The sequence below is a fragment of the Melanerpes formicivorus genome, unplaced genomic scaffold (genome assembly GCF_026170545.1).
Source record: "Melanerpes formicivorus ecotype bairdi unplaced genomic scaffold, bMelFor1.0.p_v2 SCAF_10, whole genome shotgun sequence".
In the NCBI taxonomy this organism is placed as follows: domain Eukaryota; kingdom Metazoa; phylum Chordata; class Aves; order Piciformes; family Picidae; genus Melanerpes; species Melanerpes formicivorus.
The window spans coordinates 18592115-18612133 of NW_027142362.1; the positions used below are offsets into that span (position 1 = coordinate 18592115).

General features: G+C 40.6%; 1 protein-coding gene and 1 long non-coding RNA gene across 4 annotated transcripts in view; one reads left to right on the forward strand and one right to left on the reverse strand.

Annotated features, from left to right (window-relative positions):
* Positions 1-20019, forward strand: part of LOC137443882 (uncharacterized) — a 47737-nt gene that overhangs the window by 15878 nt on the left and 11840 nt on the right. The gene's annotated exons all lie outside the window — the stretch shown is intronic.
* The window catches only part of RORA (RAR related orphan receptor A), a 368219-nt gene that overhangs the window by 6840 nt on the left and 341360 nt on the right, over positions 1-20019 (reverse strand). For 2 of the 3 annotated variants that reach the window (XM_068144026.1, XM_068144027.1), the window contains 7 exons: positions 18219-18304; positions 9377-9518; positions 7373-7768; positions 4273-4394; positions 3093-3225; positions 1967-2074; positions 464-574 (listed from right to left, as the gene is read on the reverse strand). In XM_068144026.1, the coding sequence (XP_068000127.1) occupies positions 464-574; positions 1967-2074; positions 3093-3225; positions 4273-4394; positions 7373-7768; positions 9377-9518; positions 18219-18304 (1098 nt within the window). The remainder of the gene's footprint in view (positions 1-463; positions 575-1966; positions 2075-3092; positions 3226-4272; positions 4395-7372; positions 7769-9376; positions 9519-18218; positions 18305-20019) is intronic. The other variant, XM_068144028.1, reaches the window with a different exon arrangement.

The window sequence follows — 20019 nt, forward strand, 5'->3', positions numbered from 1 at the left end:
GCTACCTTTGTACTACACTTAAAATGGCAGCCCTCCTTAACAGTCCTGAGGTGACACTGGAGTCATTCTGTCATGTGCTTGAGATAATTCTGCTACAGTTGCAAGTTCACAGATATTGAAAACTGACTGTATAAATTCAGTGGCTACCTTCTGCCTGTCTCACCTAGATTGACCCACTCACTCACACTATCTCCCTCACATGCATTTAAGCTGTTGCAAGGAAGCTGAGTCCTCAACTAGGTGAAAATTTGGAAAGCGAGAGCTTAGATTAGAATTTCCAACTTAAGAAATGTATTCCTAAATTTGTTACTTTAATGTGTGTACTAAATAAACATTTTGGTCAAGAGGGAGACAATCAGAGGATATTTCACACTGTCCAACAGCCTTAACATTATCACTAAAAAGACTTCAAAATAAAGAGGACCTCTACCAAATAAAGTTATGGGAAACCTTTATCTCTTACCTGCTGACATTAAAACAAACGCAGAAAACAAAGCTATCTCGTCTTCTGTCAGGTGCATAGAACATAAACTTTTTCCAAATTCAAACACAAAACTAATGAAGTCTTCACAACCTGTCAAAAAGAAGGTACAGCTCATGCCACAACACTTAAAACTACTTTAGAGCTACAGAGTTGCTGATTTACTTCTGATAGAGGTGAAAAACACAGATGTTAAATACTTCATAGGTTGATGGTCTTCATCTTAGTAACTGTGGAACGATGGTAGCGAGATATCACTTGTGCCTGAGCTTACTGCTCCATCCCCACAAGTCCCCAGCTCCCATGCCCTGGCAGGCACTATTTTGAAGATTTTGCACACTGTATCTTTTCCACGTTTGGTTCTTTTGGGGTAAATATGGATTAAACTGAAGCCATTTTCAAGGTCAAAATTGGTTTAACATTGTTTCTGTTCTGAGTGGAACCTTCTCATGTCGCTGTGACCTGGAGGGTTGAAATGTGCACTTGAAAAGTGCTGATTTTAGGAGTACTGAGCGCACAGAAGAAAGGGAGAAGAGAGGCATACAAGATACATGCATGAGCAAAGGGAGAAGCCCAGGTCTGAAAGGTTTTCATGCAGAAAAGGAACTCTGCTTTCTTTTGATCCATTCAGTTGTTCACACAGGCTTAAGTCAGGTTATTGCTGCTGTTACACATGCTGTTAACACAGTTTGCAGAAGTGGAGCCCTACTTTGAAAGGGACTGCAACCTGATTGAGGAGGGCTCTCTTCTGCAGATCACAATCATAACCCAGCCTACTTTTCTGGATGTAGTTGGCAACGGATGGGTTATGTTTCACTGAAACCCACACTTGATACTGCATTCTCTGAACTGTTTGCCCTTGGCCTACAAGATGTTTTAGAAAGGCAGAAAATACTTCAGTAATTCTATGGCACTCTCCACTACCTTATTTTCACTGTCCTCCAAAATGGCTTACATCCCAAATCTATACCCAGTGAAATGCATCCTTTTAAAATCAGCAAAAATCTACAGCAAATAAATATCAAAATCAAAATGTGGTGTAATAAAAAAAATGATTCACAACATTTTACCTGCAAATAAATGGACTTTGCATATTGTAAAACATTATTAACATCTTCAAAGCAGTGATGTCAGTATATCCAAAATTAGCTTCAAATCTACTGCCTTTTCCAACAGGGTACATAAAATATTATGCTAGATCTGAAATCTGACCTTCTGTTCTCAACAAATGTTTGCAAACTGCTCTACCCTGATCTAAGACTTGCATTTCAACACCAACAGTCCTTTACTGCGTAGAGTTAAGGTGTTTTAGCTCCTGAAATCAGTTGACCTGAAATAGAGCCAGCCTGACTGCTTACAAAATAAACAGTTTGAACTTTATCACTCTTTTATTTGAATACTGTAGTCTAAGTTTTGAGAAGCAGCTATGTACCTCCCCCAACTGCCTTTTTCTTTTTAAGACACAACACTTGGACATTTCCTTACCTAAGGACTTGAAAACCTCTGGGCTAGCATACTTGCCATCAAAGTAGACTGTGTTGTTCTGGGAGTCAAAGGCACGGCACATTCTGATGAACACAACCTCTAAAGACCCTAAAACAGAAACAATGTATGTTTGACTATTTAAGTAGAGACTTCAGTTGCAAAAATTAAAAAATGTCCTATGCTCATTCAGCTGCATCTGGGTCGAGGCAATCCCAGGCACAAATACAGGCTGGGCAGTGACTGGCTGGAAAGTAGCCCTGAAGAGAGAGACTTGGGGGTGCTGGTGGACAAAAAGCTCAACATGAGCTCTCAGTGTGCGCTTGCAGCCCGCAAAGCCAATCAGATCCTGGGCTGCATCAGGAGAAGTGTGGCTAGCAGGTCGAGGGAGGTGATCCTCCCCCTCTACTCAGCCCTGGTGAGACCCCACCTGGAGTACTGTGTCCAGTTCTGGAGCCCCTATTACAAGAGGGATGTGGAGGTGCTGGAAGGTGTCCAGAGAAGGGCCACAAGGATGATCAGAGGGCTGGAGCACCTCTCCTATGAGGACAGACTGAAGGAGTTGGGGCTGTTCAGTCTGCAGAAGAGGAGGCTCCGAGGTGACCTAATTGTGGCCTTCCAGTATCTGAAGGGGGCCTACAGGAAGGCTGGGGAAGGACTTCTCAAGATCTCAGGTAGTGATAGGACTAGGGGGAATGGAATGAAGCTGGAGGTGGGGAGATTCAGGCTGGATGTGAGGAGGAGGTTCTTCACCATGAGAGTGGTGAAACCCTGGAATGTGTTGTCCAGGGAGGTGGTCGAGGCCCCATCCCTGGGGGTGTTTAAGAGCAGGCTGGATGAGGCTCTGTCCAGCCTGATCTAGTGTGGGGTGTCCCTGCCCATTGCAGGGGGGTTGGAACTAGATGATCCTTGTGGTCCCTTCCAACCCTGAATGAAACTATGAAACTTGTTCTATCCAGAGTAACTAAGAAGGTATATTACTTCAAAGACAAGCTGTAAGGTTTCCCCTTGTATTATTCTAAATTGTTGTTGCACAACATACATACACAGTCTGTATATAGAGTCACTGTATACAGGTAACATCTCAGTCATAACTATCAGAAGCAGACCTTAAAACTGACCCACATACCTGCTTTTAAAAGCACAATTTGATCGTTTTGACACAGTTCCATAAAGCCATCAATGCGTTTGGCAAATTCCACTACATACTGTATAGCTTCTGTTATTTTGACTGCGCATAACTGCCACATTACCTCCCTTTGCTGTCAGAGAGAAGAAAAAGTGAAAAATTACTGATCAAAGTTTGGAAAGGCCATTTTCATAAATTAAAACTGAGTTTAAAAAAAATGGAGTGAATTCTCTCCAGCACTCCTGGCTACAGTGTGCTTGTATGGGAAGGGGAATTAACCTCAAAGCCAAAGCCTCATGTGGATGCATGACAATGCAAACATGTATGACTTCTTCAGTGATATCAGAAGAGATCCAAGTTGGAGCATTTTTATTTCATAAGCCAAAGGTGTCAAAGTATGATGATTCTGGTCATTTCAGTGGGAAAGATGATCATATTGTTAACGACAAAAGGCATGCAAATAGTGATTTTTTTCATATGTAGACAAAAATTCAGAATGAAATTAACTAATGAGTTAAATCTTTTTTGATGGAAATGAAGAGTACATTAAAAAAACAGTGTGCTTTAATAGTGTTTTCCAAGTCAGTTTTCCATAAGAAGCCATTTGGTGGTAGTTTGTGGATGGAAGGCATGTTGGAAATGTAAACACTGACTGAAACAGGCAGGACCCACTGGTTGGACAGCAGCACTGTGCTGCTCTTCTGAAACTACATCATGGAGAGACAACTGTAGAATTAATCAGGATTGCAGGCCAGGCACTGAAGGCTGGAAATCTGACACAGTTCTGTGTTTATAACCTCAAACAAACCACAGCAAATTACAAAACTCGGTGGCTTCAGCTTTTGTTATTGAGATGCCATTTAGGATTGAAAAAAATGTCTCTGGTTTCTTATGCCTATCAGTCACAGACAGACAGATTTTAGGAGTTACCTGTCTTCTAAAGAGAGAGCATCTCTTTAGTGGCTTTACCTTTTCCTGTATCTGTAAAAATCACAAATGCAAAGGAAATCCTAGCTGTTTTGGTGCTTTTGATTCTAGCATATTATTCTGTTGAAAATGCACCAAAAAAGTACACATTCCTGACAGTGAGTAGAAAGCAGTGAAAAAGTGAATTTTACAGTGTGTTATGGAAATACCATGCTTTAAAAAAAGCATGCCACAGCTTGGTGTTCTTTTATACCTTGTTCTGATAGTTCTCGATTTCTTCCTGCAGAAAAGTCTGCCATGTTATCTGCTGCAACTCCTCTCTTAAGTACTGGCAAGTTTCCATGTGTGACTTGGAAATATTCTGTGCAAGATGTTCTAAAAAAAAGACCAGAAAGTGACACACATTAAAAATGCAAAGTGATACCTTCAGACGTAAGAAAAGGAACATATTCCAGGTGCAACAAGGGGGTGGGAGAGGATTATTTGTTAGCAAGAAGTACTTTCATTTCAATCTCCTTGGATGTTGCTTAATGAAAATCAACCCATTTAATGCAAAACACTAGAAAACCTGAAGAAAACAAAGCAGAAACCTGGTTCTTGAGGCTGCCAGCCCAGCTGCTTGGGGGCTGGTGCACCCATTAGAGGGCACTCTGGGCACACACACTCCCCCCTGCAGAACCGGGCTGGGGCTTGCATACCCAACACCAAGCAGAGTCCTTCCACTACGTGGCAAGATTGGTGTAACCTGGGAGCATTCAAAACATTGCACATTCAGTAAGTGGCCTTTGCTGCCTTTATTAAGATAATGTCAGCTTTGAAACTAAGGCTGAGAAGTGCATTGTTAAGTAAAGCCACAGAAAAAAAGTCCACATGAGCAAGGTGATGGACCCCTTGAGTTACAGTGCAGGAATGTCTGTGGGGACAGCCTTGCTGAATATAGGACCCTATGTGTCATGTATAGGGAATGCAATAGCACTGCCAGCCACACAAGAGAGCTTCAAAAGCTAAAATCACTTGTGTTTTATACAACAGAAACTTTCCAGTGAAGAGATACAGATAGTTACCACCTGTCTAGTGTTCTGACAAGTGAGACACTACCACATGAGGCTGCCTGTGAGGGAAAGGTTTCTTTTCTACTCTCATATAATCTGAAAAATGTAGGAAAACACACTTATTAGAGAATCCAGGTAATAAATATAACACACTAAAGACTCAAGAGTCTTTTCTTCAGCTTTAGAATGGCTGTTTGGTTAACTGCTTATGATTTAAAGTTTCCATACAACATTTTAATTCCAATTTAATTCCAATTTCTTCTGTTGTACTTGGCTGAAAGACCCACGAGGCAGATTTATTAATAAAACTTTATTCCATAAACTTTAGGACACCTTCAAAAGCCTGAATAGCATTTAGACATCTGAATTCCACTTCTACTTTGTCTGTCTCTTTTCTACCATGACTTGTCATGCATCTGTTCTCCAATTTAGCATGTGACAAGCTAGAGGCCTGGTAGCTTGTATCACTGAGTTCTACAGCTGGTTAGGCCACTGAAAAGGGAGGCTTAAAATGAACAAGAATGGTGGTCATTAATAACATGGGAGTATTCTGAGAGACTATTGTGAAACTTGCTTTGCTAACAACCAAACCTAATACTTTACAAATTGAACTGCTGGGCCAATCAGTCTGTTTATTATCATGTCTACTATACTAATAGTTTGATGTAAGACAGTACGTGCAAAGCCCTTAACATAGAGCTGAGGTAAAATCAGATTATATATGCTACCTTGGCAATCGATAACATAGAACATAAGGTAGTTTATCTTTTAGTTGCCATCATAGCGTTCATGTACTTCAGAACCTTTTCTTTTTCTTAGAAGCGTGTACTTAAAACATTTGCTCTCCCTAGCAGCAACTGACAGCATAACATCTGTGCCCTTGAAGGATACAGAAGGTGAAATGTTACCCTATTATTCACAAGCCTCAGCTTCAGTTCTGGACTGTATTTCAGCACACACCTAAATACTTCCAATGAACAGCCACACCTTTCTAAATTGAAACCTCAGTCTCTAAGACAAACATTCTTCAAACATTATTTGGTAATGTCAACCCTGGGCACCTAAATCATACTCTGTAGGGTTTAAAAGTTACAACTACATAAATAAAGGTAAGCAACATGACACACATTTCAGGCCAGTGTTCCAAACTTGACACCTGGCCTAGGAAGGAAAAGTCCTTTTTCCTGTGAGTTTAATGTAGATCATTTAGTAACTCCCATGAGAACATGTGCAACCATTTGATTGAGACAAAGCTGGGAGCATAGCATTGATCCTAAATTTTTAGTCTCATTTTTACTTATCTGTAAAATTTAAGTTATTGAAACTCAAGCCAGACACAGTATGTTGGCTGTCACAATAAATTACATTGCAGAGAACTGCATACTGCAACAAAAGAACATAAATATACTGAGCAAAACTGTGTATCATATACTTGCATCTCATTAAAAAAAAAAAAAAAGAAAAAAGGGGAAAAAATTAACTTGGAATACTTGCTTTTTCAAATTATTTTTAGGCTTTCATAATAAATTAGCAAAAATGCTGTGTAAGCAAGAAAATCAGTTTTAAATACCTGACTGCTTATATAATTAATAGAATCGTAAAGCTACTTCTCTAATGTGCTGTTCCAGTTTGTTTATAACCAGTTCACACAGCACGCTCTAACTTGAGTCTCAGATGTTGACAAGTCATAGTTGTGGAATTCAGCCCTAGTGTAATGATTCAGGGAAGAGTTTCAAGTAAATTGTACTACTTAACATGGTTGTTGTAAGGCTCTTAAGGAAAATATCAGAACTTCCTACAGTGAAACATTTTCTTAACTATCTGGAGCTAGATTCTCTTCAACCAGTGGCAAGGAGGATGGCCCTCAGACTAGACTGGTGTTTTGCTTTTGTATTTCCCAGGCACAGGTAAAGAACAGAACAAAATCAGCCTCATCGCTCTTCATTAGAAAATATGAGTACTGTGGTGATGGAAAAAAAAGATAAAATGTTCAAAAATAATCTGCAAATAAATAAATACTCTGGTAGCTCAGCACTAAAAATGAGCTTGTTAATCAGGATTCAAAGGATTCTATTACAAAGGCTGAAAACCAAATGTTACTAGAGCTGATCAACCACAAGCTCCTGGGATTTTTAGCCCAGCTGTGTAAGATGTTCACCACGTACCCTGGTTAGGGTATTGTGCACTTTGCAGCAGAACTGCACTGAAACAGCATTCTTGCTATTCCCTGCCTACATGTGTCACTTTAATCCAAAGGGTACTATTAAGACAATTACAATGGAAGCTTTTCTGTCTCATTACCTAATTCTGCCATGGACACAGTTGGAGAGGTCTCCCCATTTGTAAAAGAACAATAAGGGAAGAAGCCCGATGCTGGTGTGTAGTCACATATTGGTTCTGGTTTGATTCCATTAATATCAAGACCCGACTGATCTGGAGAAGGCTGTATGTCTAAGTAGAAGCTGCTAACTGCAGAGTCTGCTTTGCTACCTTCAGGGGTATGCCCATCAATGTAATTACTGAGGTCATCATGTAGCTCTGTTAACCCATTGGTGGTGATATTGTATGTTGGTGTTAGTGGTTCTGCCTCTCCTGGTTGCTGCTGGTGGTCTCGCTGCTGCTGCTGCATTCGATGTTTCTGCACCTCCGCGTACAGGCTGTCCCTCTGCTTCTTTGACATTCGACCAAACTTTACAGCTGAAATACAGACACACAGCGTGTTACCTTTCTACAAACCCACTACCTTCATTTGTCTTGGGGCTTTAAATGCTACACAGAAGGACCCAGTAGAAAAGGAAAAGGCAGGAAAGGAGGAGCAGAACTAAGAATCACTTTTGTCAGTTATAGGTAACATAGCTACGGCATCTACTCTTTAAAAAGACAGCTTTAATGAGCTACTAAAATTGGACTATTGGAAGTCATTGTTTTAGCTTAATTAATTTTCCACTTCCCTACAAAAATATTTTATGTTTCTGCAAAAGCTGCCAGATACATCTCTTCAGCATTCAAGTACTACCTAGAAAACTAGAAGCCGAAGCACAATATAATGGCCTGAGGTGAGCTGCCCAGTTCCTGCTGGCTGAATGTTCATACTACAAAGTGAACCTAGATGTAGATGTAAACATGGGGGGGAATCTGTCTCAGAGTATCAAAAACAAGCTTTACAGACAGCACAGGGGAAGAACCAAAGAACCTGGTTTCAGTGCAGCTCGTTGACAAACAAAAATGTTGATACCTGGTAAATGATTGCTAAAACTATGGATGCTGAGTTCATGCACATGTATATATCTCATCATAAAATTATTACTACTTTAAGCAGTAAAGGGAATTCCTAAGAATATAGTATGTGATTTCTGGGGTCTATGTCAGCTGTAAAAGCCTCATAGTTTAGGGAGGTAACTACCACCTTGTACTTTTCTGCAAGAGAGCAAACATGTCAGAGGGGCATGGTCAACCATTTCGGGTTTTTAGTTTCATGCCCAATAAAACAAAAACTAAGATAATGTAACTCAGGAAGTGTCAACTGAAAAAGGTCTTCTTGAACAGGCCTCATGTACGTAGGGTAATACACATGCATTTGTAGAACATGTGTTGTTGTCACTATGGCCGGGAAAAAGACTGAGTCAGATCTTCAAACTGGGTAAGTGATGGCAGCTTCATTACATCTATGGGGGAGGTGTGCCAGTATCAGCTGCAAATCCAGTTCTGATCGAGTTACATAAGCTCCCATTTTACAGAGGTGGGTTTTTGTCATTACATTAGGTGTAATTTTGAACTTAAGATTAACAGCACTGGAACACATTTTCTTCAGATCTCTCTGTCTGAAGAAACACCGTGCTATTTTCTCTTATGCAATTTTTCTGCTGTTCATTATCCAAATGCTTCAGCTTCTCAATGCATTGTGAATCAGTTCTGATCTGTACCAATGCAGCAGGCAAAGTGCTACCTGCAACTAGAGTACGTCACTTAAATTGGAATGAACACACTGAGAAAGCATTAATATAGACTAAAACCTGCATGTTCAAGAAGTGACCAGAGGCAATGCTCTTAATTGGGAGCTAGAATAGATGAGCAGGGGGAAAAAGAATAATAATAAAAAAAAATAAATCTAAGAACTTAATACATGCCCTGATCTATAGGTATTTATGTGAATATATACCAGTATACCAAAACCCCTTGGTGAGCTTTCAACTATCAGCTTGATGCATGATTAACTCCTAGATTTCAGGTTCTTTTAGTTGAACACACCACATACTAAACACAATTTTGCTTTCTGCATGTCATTCACACACTAGCAGAGCTCACCATCTCGAGACATCCCCACAGCAAGGCATTTCTGTAATCGACAGTGCTGGCAGCGGTTTCTACTAGTTCGGTCAATCAAGCAGTTCTTCTGCCGAGGACAGGAGTATGTAGCATTGCTTTGCTGACTCCTTCTGAAAAAGCCCTGCAAAAAAGAATTGCAAAATAGAAGTCGAGAAGCCGTTAATGGATGGAGCACATAAAGACTCCAAAACATTCAATACCTAATAGTTCAAATGTACTACAGTCAACTAAAGGAAGCTAAGAGGTTTGGGTTTTTTTCTCTCCTACAAATAAACAGAAACCAGTACCTAGTAGGAAACAATTCATTAAAAAGAGTTATGACAAGTACAGAAATTACTTTCTTTTTTCACTGACTTTACAGATCCCGTATTACCTATGGCACACCAGTTCTTTCCAAAAGAAATAAAAATGAAGTGCAGACCCAGATTTCCTTATTTCCTATCTTTCCAGGGTCAGCACAGATCTTCCTGTTCTGCTCTTTGGAGATGACAATGGCAAGCTCTGATGTCCATCCTCACCAGTGTGTGTTATGTGATTAAAAATACAGAGTGTGATGCTGAGCAGTTCCTTCCACAAAGAACAATTTTTGCACATGTTTTTTCTTAATTACCTTGATGCTGACATTCAAAATTTTGTTCAGCTTGGTGCAGGATTTAGCTTTTTAAGGTGAGGGGAAGCTGAAATAGATTTTACATATTATCACTCTCCTGAGTCAAGTGCAATGGTTAGACCATCTCCAGAGGGTAGCATGGAAGGTTACGCAGTTGCTGCAGCTTCATTCTTTCCATCAGAATGGTACATGTTACTAAGCACTATGCCAGCTGTTTGCTTTGAAGTTCATTTCATCTTTTTGCCACAGACTGTCCAAACACAAGCTGGTGTGCATGTAATACCTACTTCACAAGGATTCCGTGAAGCTGTAGTCATTCTAAAGAGGCATTTGAGATCAGCGAGCATAGCATTTTAGTTTTATGTTGCCATATACTGGATTAATTAACAGTGCTGCAAAGAAAATACTTCCTCAGAAAGGCTGGGCACCTTTTAATTAAAGCTGGATTTTACCAATGTTTTGTTTATTTATTTGAAGGCCACATTCTCAGCACATGCACACTCTGTCCAGATGCCTGGTGAAATAAACAACAGGAAAGAATACTACAAGACAAGTAAGAGACTTTCTAGAAAACTTCATGCAGACAGAAACATGACATAACACTGACATAAAACCCCTTGCTGGGGAGGGACTTTTTACAAGGGCTTGTAGTGAAAGGATGAGAGGGAATGTATTTAACTCGAGGAGGGCAGATTTAGACTGAGGATTAGGAAGAAATTCTTTACAGTGAGGGTGGTGCGACACTGGAACAGGTTGCACAGGAAGGTTGTGGATGATCCCTCCCTGGAGGTGTTCAAGGCAGAAGGGTTGGAACTACATGATCTTTAAGGTCTCTTCCAACACAAACCATTCCATGGATCTTATGAAGTGAGCACCACTCTTTGACGGTTATGCCACTTTAATAAAAGCTTTAGTGAAGAAACCTGGAGTGTAGGAAAATGAGGAGATTTGAAGGTGCCTGTCTTGAATTCTGTTTTCATGGACATTGTTCCTTACCCATTTATTTTGGTCTTTGACTCTGTATAACTGAACTTTCAACTGCTTTTTTAATGTTTGTCAACAGTGAGATTGTCACTGAGATGGACAATACTGCACATACTGAGCTCTGACTGAGTGCATTTCACCCTAAAGAACAGCACAGAAATTTGGAAACATCATGACTGAAACTGCTGGAGGAGCCAATTCTTAATTAAGTAGATAACTGAATTTCCAGTGCTGCTAGGACCCTTAATAGAGCTTGTCACTGCAGTGCAAGCACACATCTGAGTGTCACGCAAGTCTTTAGAAACAAAGAATTAATCATTGACCTGAATAGAAACCTAATGATCAAGGTTCTGCATCTCTGCATTACCTGTCCCTTAAAATTTCAGTTCTCCAAACACTTTAACAGATGCACTGTTGCACTAAAGGACACGGTCACAATATAAACTATATGGAATCTTCTGCCACCACTGAGCTTCTGAAAGTCAGCTTAATTAATATGTAAAGTGAACCTGGCCCAGGAACATCAAAGATCTATGTTTTCCTGAGACATACACAGAGTCTGTATTGCTAGCATGGCATATTTCTCTTTAGTAAGAATGGTCTTGTCAAGCTAAGGATTATTTTTAGTATTATAATGGAGAAAATACTTAGCTTTTTGCTTTTCCAGATTCTCCCTAGAGATACAGCTGCTCAATACATTTGAGTGTACAATGTATCAGCTAAGTTACAGCTTGAGGCTAAATTTTCAATCGAGCAGAACTTCCTGAAACTAGGGCCTTTAAAAGCACTTGCACTTTATAAACCAGAGATGTAGTAGAGAGCTTTTAACAACAAACCCTATACTGTCATGTAGGCATGTCTAAAACATCAGAAGTAGCTTAAAAAACCCAGCCACCCTTGCCACAAACTTCAAATATTTAGAAATGAATGTAAACTTGTCCAGAGAGCTCCAAAACACACATATCTGAGATTGGGGATTAAACCGACAATTAAGTTAAACTACTCCTTTTTTTGTTTTACTCTCAGAGTTCTTTTATATTGTTGTCTGATATATGTCAATTTTTAAAACGTTCTGGTGTTCCTTGGACTCTCATATCACTGTAAAACCTGTGGGGAAGCCCCTGTTGCAGGATCCTTCTGTAATAGTTTCTTCCTAGGTCGTTTGCACACACACATACCCACCCACCCTCCAACCCCCTTTATTAGGAGAGAATGAGAGATGCTCTGTTCTGTTGTTCTATTTCCTTACTTTTGGCAGAGGCACAGAGCTAGCTGTAAATTTTCCACCAGGAAGGAGGAGGTGGATGCATGTGTGGTACATGTGTATACACTGAAGCATTATGCAAACCAGCCCAGGCCACATGTTTTTAATTGCACGTATGTTCACAACCATTAACATTATTTCATATTCGGATGATTACTTAATGGGCCGCAGGCAGAGTGGACCCCTATAGATCCAACACCAATGAAACTACTGCTGCACTAAAAACGTCACCGTGTGACACCACTCTGACTGAGGGCATGGTATGAACCAAGGCCTCTAGTAGTGAGTGCATGGAGCCCTGCCTCCTTCTCCTGTCAGCAGAAAGATCCAGCTGATTTTGATGAGGCGTCACTGAGCTTTGCACACCACCCTTTTTATGGAGATGTATTAACACAGCACCAGAAGATCGGCAGAGCAGGTTGCAAGCCATGGCTTCATCTCTGCATTTCAGACTCCTATTGATGCACACAGCACAATATATGGGTTTTCTTATGCTGTCAAGAAATCAAGTTTGGGAAAAAAGGGTGCAAGGACTTTTCATCTGCAAAGTCAGTTTGAAAAACAACTTGTTAAATAAGAACTTTGAAATGTAAATAGCAGGTTTTGCAAAGTCTATTAATAGTGTCAATAACTTCACTGTGCAGTGGCTCAGTGTTGCAGACATTTGTGTCTAAGCTTGCTCCTTAGCAGGGGAAAAGCCAATTGTGTCCCCCTGATGCTCCCCACGGCACATCACAGACTCCTTTTCCATCACAGCACAGGCTGAAAATGCTGATCTCATGTTTGGTCTTTTGACAAATTTTCATTTAATGAATTGATTCCTACAGTTCATTAACATACCCACTTCCACTTCTGTATACACATATGTCTTAATTAGCTGCTCATTGGCTGTTTAATTACAAGAAAACAGCTGACAGCTGCCTTGCTGCATCCTAATGGCAGACATTTTGGAATGACTGTATGCAATCCTGTGACAACAAAGGCTTATTCATAATCCCATGATTTATGGCTAATACTTAAAGACTTCCACGTATCATTAAGTTTTGCAATATTCTCAGCAATTAACAATTAGTTGGTGGGGGTGTCATTCTTTTATTGTTTTCTAAAGCAAACTATTGCAAATTTTCTTCAAAGACACATCAGACAAATGCACTGCAATGTGAAAGAGAGGTAAACATTCAAACGGGATTTTTAATCCCTTTATGACAATAAGCATATTTTAGTTGCAAGGCTGCTGTGACAATATTGTTTAATAAACTTTGTTAATGAAGTACTGGATAACAAAGCTATAGTGCCACTGAAAACTGAAAAAAAAGAATAGTCAGTTTTACCTATGTAATAAAGGCAGGGGGAAACCATTTTTATCAGGCTATATTAAGCTTCTGACTAGCCTTTTATGTAACATGGCTCATTTCTAACATCCTTTGACTGAAACTGACTAGGCAAAAAATGGAAAAAAAAAAAAGCTTCCAAAGCATAAATTTGAGATGAAAGTTTGCAACAGCAATAAGACCCACCAGGTTCAATAATGAAGAACTGGTTAGTAAACCAAGTGAATGAATGGAACACATAAACAAAAGTAATGCAAGATGGGAAGTGACAACACACCAGGTATTGGATTCTGAAGCAACAAACACAGACATTCCTTGTAGTTACAAAGAACAAGACCTTCTTAGTCTTAAAAGACACAAGAGACAAAGCCAGCACCCACAAACCTTTGAAAAGATGAGAAATGCCCAGAAATGCCCTGCATGGATGGTTTTACAGACCAACTGCATATGGTCAAGAAAAGAGAGAAACCACACTATCCTGGGTCAGTTCAGCATGAACTGACACTATTGACAGCAAAAGCAAGCAACTGCATCTGTAAATTAAAGGACATAGTTCATTAACAAAAACATGACTTCAAACTAAATGCTTTGCCACGTCCTTCTGACATATTCCAGGATTTTCTGACAATGCTGAACTGTACTCAACTTCCAGCTATGAGCAAAGAATACAGATGTGTAGCAACCAGTCTCCTTTCTCAGCATGGTCCCTAATGCAGAGCAAAAGGGTGTTAATGGGTTCCCACAAGTAACTGTTCAGGAAGTGCTCCATGCTAGTTTTTTTCAGCAGTGCTAATACAACAAAAACATTTCCAGTCTTAGACAAGAGAATGAAATTTTGTTTCTGAGTTATGGTACAGTCTTTGTGCTGTTCTTCATCCATACTTCTGAGTAAGTCTTATATGGTGTGTACTGAGTATCAGCAATGGTCAAACTCTCTTAAAATGAGGCTACAATAAGCCACAGAAGCCCTCGTAGTTAAAGTATGGCTAAAATGGTACTTACTTTGCTAAGGGGGAAAAAGAGCAAGGGGTGTTAAATTTTATTTTCTGAATCCAGAATCAAATTCAGCTAAGCAGGTTGATGGTGTTAGCTAAGCAATCAGTGGTGCTAGTGCAAACACAGCCAGTGACATCATAGCAAGGTAGGAAATGAAAACTTCAAGAAAGACCCATTGGCTTCATTACAGATCTTCAATTCTACTTATGTGAAATGCAATATAACAATAAAAACTGGTCAGAAAACTTTAAATTATGTGAAATGTAAAGATCATAAACCTGTAGAGAGCAACAGGGTTAGTGAACTTAGGTTTGGCAAGAACTTGTCTGTGATTTTATATATGATAACAGATTAGGATTGCAGAGTAGGTCTTTATGTTCTGGGTAAATTATATTTCTGGACATTCTTAGTATTTACACAGTAACACTTAAGTTAATGTTACTATTAACATTCACACCAAACTGGAGTGACAAACATAAGAGCTGAAACCATCCCACTCTGCTGCTGCTATTGCTGCCAGTAGATCATTCTTGACAGGTCTGGCTTGAGAGGGCAGTAGCACATCTGTTCCCTTCTGATGACTAAGGCCCTGATCCTGCAATCTGATGCACATGGATGGGTTTATTGCACCTCACTGACTTCTCTGGGACTGTCTGTGGTGCAGGACATCAGCTTCAGGAGTCAGAGCACACAAGTGGGAGATGGTTCTTCTCACAAAGTACTTTTTACAACACAAGGTTTAGCATAACATGAAGGAGAAATGTAAGCATGCTCAAACCTGCAAAGATCATAGCCACAGAGAAGCTGGGAGAAAAAAAAGCCCATACCAGCACACACCTGGCTCATTTTGCAGAAGCCAAGCTATGCCAACTTTTTCACCAGCCAAAATAGTTCTGTTGGGTGAGACTTTGTTGGTATTACTGTGGAAGAGCACAGCACAAACAGAATTCATTGGCTGTGGCAGGGCATTCTAACTGTTGTCTAGGCCTTCATAATTTAAACTCTTCCTGTGACTTGTGCCCACTAGCACTCCCCTATCTGTCACTATGTGCAGGCCAGGTCATCTTGCCCCTGGCATAAGAGGAGAGTGAACTTCTAAGTTGACGTTTGTTGGCTTTAAAATTCTGCCTGAAATTGTATGGGTGGAAAACTTTTTTCTGCTACTCCAAAAGAAGGAGATGCCTCACTTTGTTCATTGGGCCACTGTCTGTCTGTTTCATTCACTCACACTCTGCTTTTGAGGCTTGGATGGGTTTCAGTGTGCTGAGCATAATTAGCTACTTGCCTTGCCTTCTGCACTGTCCCACCAGCTGACAGTTCTGGTGGGATTCTCAGAAGCAGACTGAGGAGGGCACAGAGTTCCCAGAGAACTGGATGTGTACAGAATTCCAAAACTGAGTGTGCATTTTGCATGATCATGCTACCACCTGTTATGACTGCTTGCAGGTACACAATGGACTTTTCTCCTACTAACTCACATTTGTACTTACTCCCAGGAAAATATAGTCACTGCTGGAGAAATGCTTGATGGACATGTCCGTGCTAAGTACTTACCTGCTAAGTACTACCTAATGTGACTGTTGTGTTGCTTCCTTCTGTGTGCAGCCATTCTGCTGCTTCTGGTGGGGGCTTTTCATAAGTACAAGATTTAGGAGAAGGTAAAGCCAAAGAACTATATGAAGATGAAGCAAAAGTAACAGGGCTGGCACTTTTCCTGTCCTTTGGCAGCCTGTTCCCATTCTGCAACAAGCCATGTTGAGAAAGGCCTCTTTCCTGCAGATAAGCATTAGTGCTATATGAACTCTTAGCCTGTGGGCAACGGTGTTCAGCAGCGATCATGAGGCAGTTTCAGGTTAAAGAAGTGTTGGACCTTGATACTCTTTGAGAGTACAGTCCTACAGGAGACATCTCTCTGCAAATGTCTGTCACTTCACAGAGCTGAAATTTGCTAACTGCTGCTCAGCCACATTGTAGTGCCTTTCTTACATTTTCCACAGCAAGAGCAGTTACGAAGAGCAGAAGGTGCTGTTCCATACTATTCTAACAGTTAGGGAGTTTCTCCCCCTTCCATCTTTTTATCAATACTTCAGTACTTCCAAAAGACTGAGAGAAATGTATTAATGAATATGGGAAAATCTGCCTTGTAAAAACAGAATAGAATAGAATAGAATAGACCAGACCAGGTTGGAAGAGACTTTCAAGATCATCACATCCAACCCATCAACCAATCCAACCCACCTAAACAACTAAACCATGGCACCAAGCACCCCATCAAGTCTCCTCCTGAACACCTCCCATGATGGTGACTCCACCACCTCCTGGGGCAGCCCATTCCAATGGGCAATCACTCTCTCTATATAGAACTTCTTCGTAACATCCAGCCTAAACCTCCCCTGGCACAGCCTGAGACTGTGTCCTCTTGTTCTGGTGCTGGCTGCCTGGGAGAAGAGACCAACATCCGCCTGTCTACAACCTCCCTTCAGGTAGTTGCAGACAGCAATAAGGTCACCCCTGAGTCTCCTCCAGGCTAAGCAACCCTAGCTCCCTCAGCCTCTCCTCATAGGGCTTGTGTTCCAAACCCCTCACCAACTTCGTTGCCCTTCTCTGGACATGTTCCAGCAAGTCAACATCCTTCCTATAAAACACAACAGTAATCTCTATAACGTGAAAGTGAGGAAGTTCCTTTTGGAAGATGGATGGTAGCATCAAGCATGTCAGGAGGGATGACAAAAAAAACTCATAAATACAAATTCTTTGCACCTGAAGTGTAGATTAACAGTAGAAAACCTATCAGCAGGGGCTTGCAACATGTACATACATGAAGAAAGCAACAAACTAGAGCACAGCTGTGTGCACTGTCAGCCCAAACTAGCACTAATTCCATACCAGTGATAAAAAGGAATGATTAGCTCCATAGCATTCTGGCTCAATGTTAGTGTTGTCTGATTTAGTTCTTGGTTGTGATAGGCAAACTAAAAATGCAAATGCTTTCAGTGCAATCCTTGTTCTCTAGTTACTGTATGTATAAATTCTCTAGTTACTGACTGTAAAAATCCAGGAAAAAATACAAAGCCTAAACCTTACACAGCAATGGTTTCATTGCAAGGAACAGGCACAGCTACCAGGAAGAGCTGAGCATGCTGAACAACAGTAGGCATGGGAAATTTGTGCATCTCCTTCTATACAAATGGAACAGATCTATAACTGTAGCAGGTTACAAAAGAAAACCCCAAAGCTGGAGAGGCCTCAGGTATTTCAACACAGCTTCTCAGCAATTTACAAGGCAAAAATGAAGAGGGAGAATCAGGAAAGGCACAAATTCTCTCTCTCTCAAGTGAATCCAAAGAACAGATTCTTTGCAGTATGCTAGAAGTGGATCATCTTTCTGCACCTCTTCTGCTTAGTTACAGAGAGACAGTTTACGGCACACAAAGCACAGCTGCATGACGTGAGGCGTGTCCCAAAATCTGGGGCGGGGCACATGGCACAAAAATGCCCTATTTAAATCCCCAGTCAAACCATTACTTCAGAATCCACCAATCCTACTTCAGCACAATGCTTATGCTTTAAAGAAGGAAAATAATCACTATCAAAAGGCTAAATGCTGTTTTAAGACTTAATATTTTAGAAGCTTACCTTGCAGCCTTCACATGTAATGACACCATAATGGATTCCTGATGATTTGTCTCCACAGATCTTGCATGGAATAATTTCAATTTGAGCTGCAACAGAAGCACGCAACCAGTTAATTACATTTTCTTTTAAACACCTTATAAAAGCGTTCCCTGATCAGCATTTGTACAGTGAAAACTAATAACCTGCTAAACATTATACTGCATTAACTATTCATTGCTGAACTGCAAGGGTCCTCTAGAGCTTTGGACTAAATTATGGCTGCTCGTTATATAATAGCTTTTGGGTTATTAAAATGGGTCATTTGAGAAGGTGCTTAAGAACCCACAAGAAGGCTAGAATCAGCATTTCAAAGACAAAAAGAACAGGAGAGTTCACATTTTGGCCAAAGAGCTAAGACGACACTAGAAAGGTTTCTTCCAGTCTTACTCATGTGAGATGGTAAAAGGCAATTTTGAAGTCTGCCCTCACTGAAAATGCAGCACCTTTACTCGGAAGGCCACCATCATGCCATCCATCTCACATGACTGGCCAAACCTAGAGAAGTAACAAGGTAAACAGCAGCTGCATTTTACAGGAGAAATCAAAACATCACATATCTTAATTGAAAGCGGATTACCAGTACCATATTTGTGTGTTAGCTACCACAGAACAAACCGGGACGGAAGACATGGCGGTGTTCTAGTCAACCTACCAAAACCAAAGGAGTTGGCACAGTCTGCAAGATGCCACAGGGGTACATGATGTGAAGGCTCCAAATTTTTTCAATTCAACCTTGTATGTATAAAACATACCTGCTGAATTCAGTTTCATGTGTGACAAAACTCTCTGCATCTATCTCTAAAATCACAGCACCTTCCCACCTGAATACACGGATTTAAGAAGGGACTGCTGCACACTCAGGAATACCTGTTCCAACAGCTTCTGGAGTATATGGCTGCTGTTACTTTGCCATCAGGTCTTTCTGGATAGGACCACGCTGAGGTGGTGCTTTGCAGTTCCAAAGACCAGTAGCCCGCATCCTACATATGCTTGTATGGGCTCACACCAATTCAGATTGTATGCACCACCCCCCAAAAAAAAGAAAAAAAATATCCCAGGAAAGCACTTTCTCTGCCTCAAAGATGCTAGGATCAGGCTACATCAGTTTCCTGAACTGGCTTAGTCCAAAGAGGAGCACAAACATGGCTCTTGCTGTGTCTCTAACTGTGATACATTAATGTGGCAGTTAATCTCCTGTGAGGACCTGAAATCCATTCACAAGATGTCTCCCTGTTTCAGATAGCTGGTATTTCATTCTGTTTATGGCTATCCAGACTGTGACAACACATAAAATTACTCTAATGCTGTCTTGTAAAGCACTAACGTAACTTAGTTGTACTCTTAACACCAGTTTCAAAAAGCCATGTCCACTCTTACAAACATTGCCTTTTACATCTTTTACATACCATTTAATCCCTAATCAACTGCTTATTATTAAGCAGCAGTCATCTTCCAATGCTGTTGTGTCCTCAGGATCAGGGCAAAACTACAAACTACCATACCAGAAGACTTTTAGCACAGTAATGACTGTGCTAAAATACTCCTTTCCAAACAATTCTCCAGACATCATCAAATGCAATGATTGGAGCAGCTCCCAATAATACCCATTTGCTCCCAGGAACCTGACAGCAGAAAAATGCTGAGGAAAGCAAAGCCCAGCAGCTACTGGACTATGTGGCTGTTTTCCTGACAGTTTCCAAACAGCAGCTTTCAAGATACTTTTCTACAGCCAGGCATCAATTGCTTCTGCATCCATCTTAAG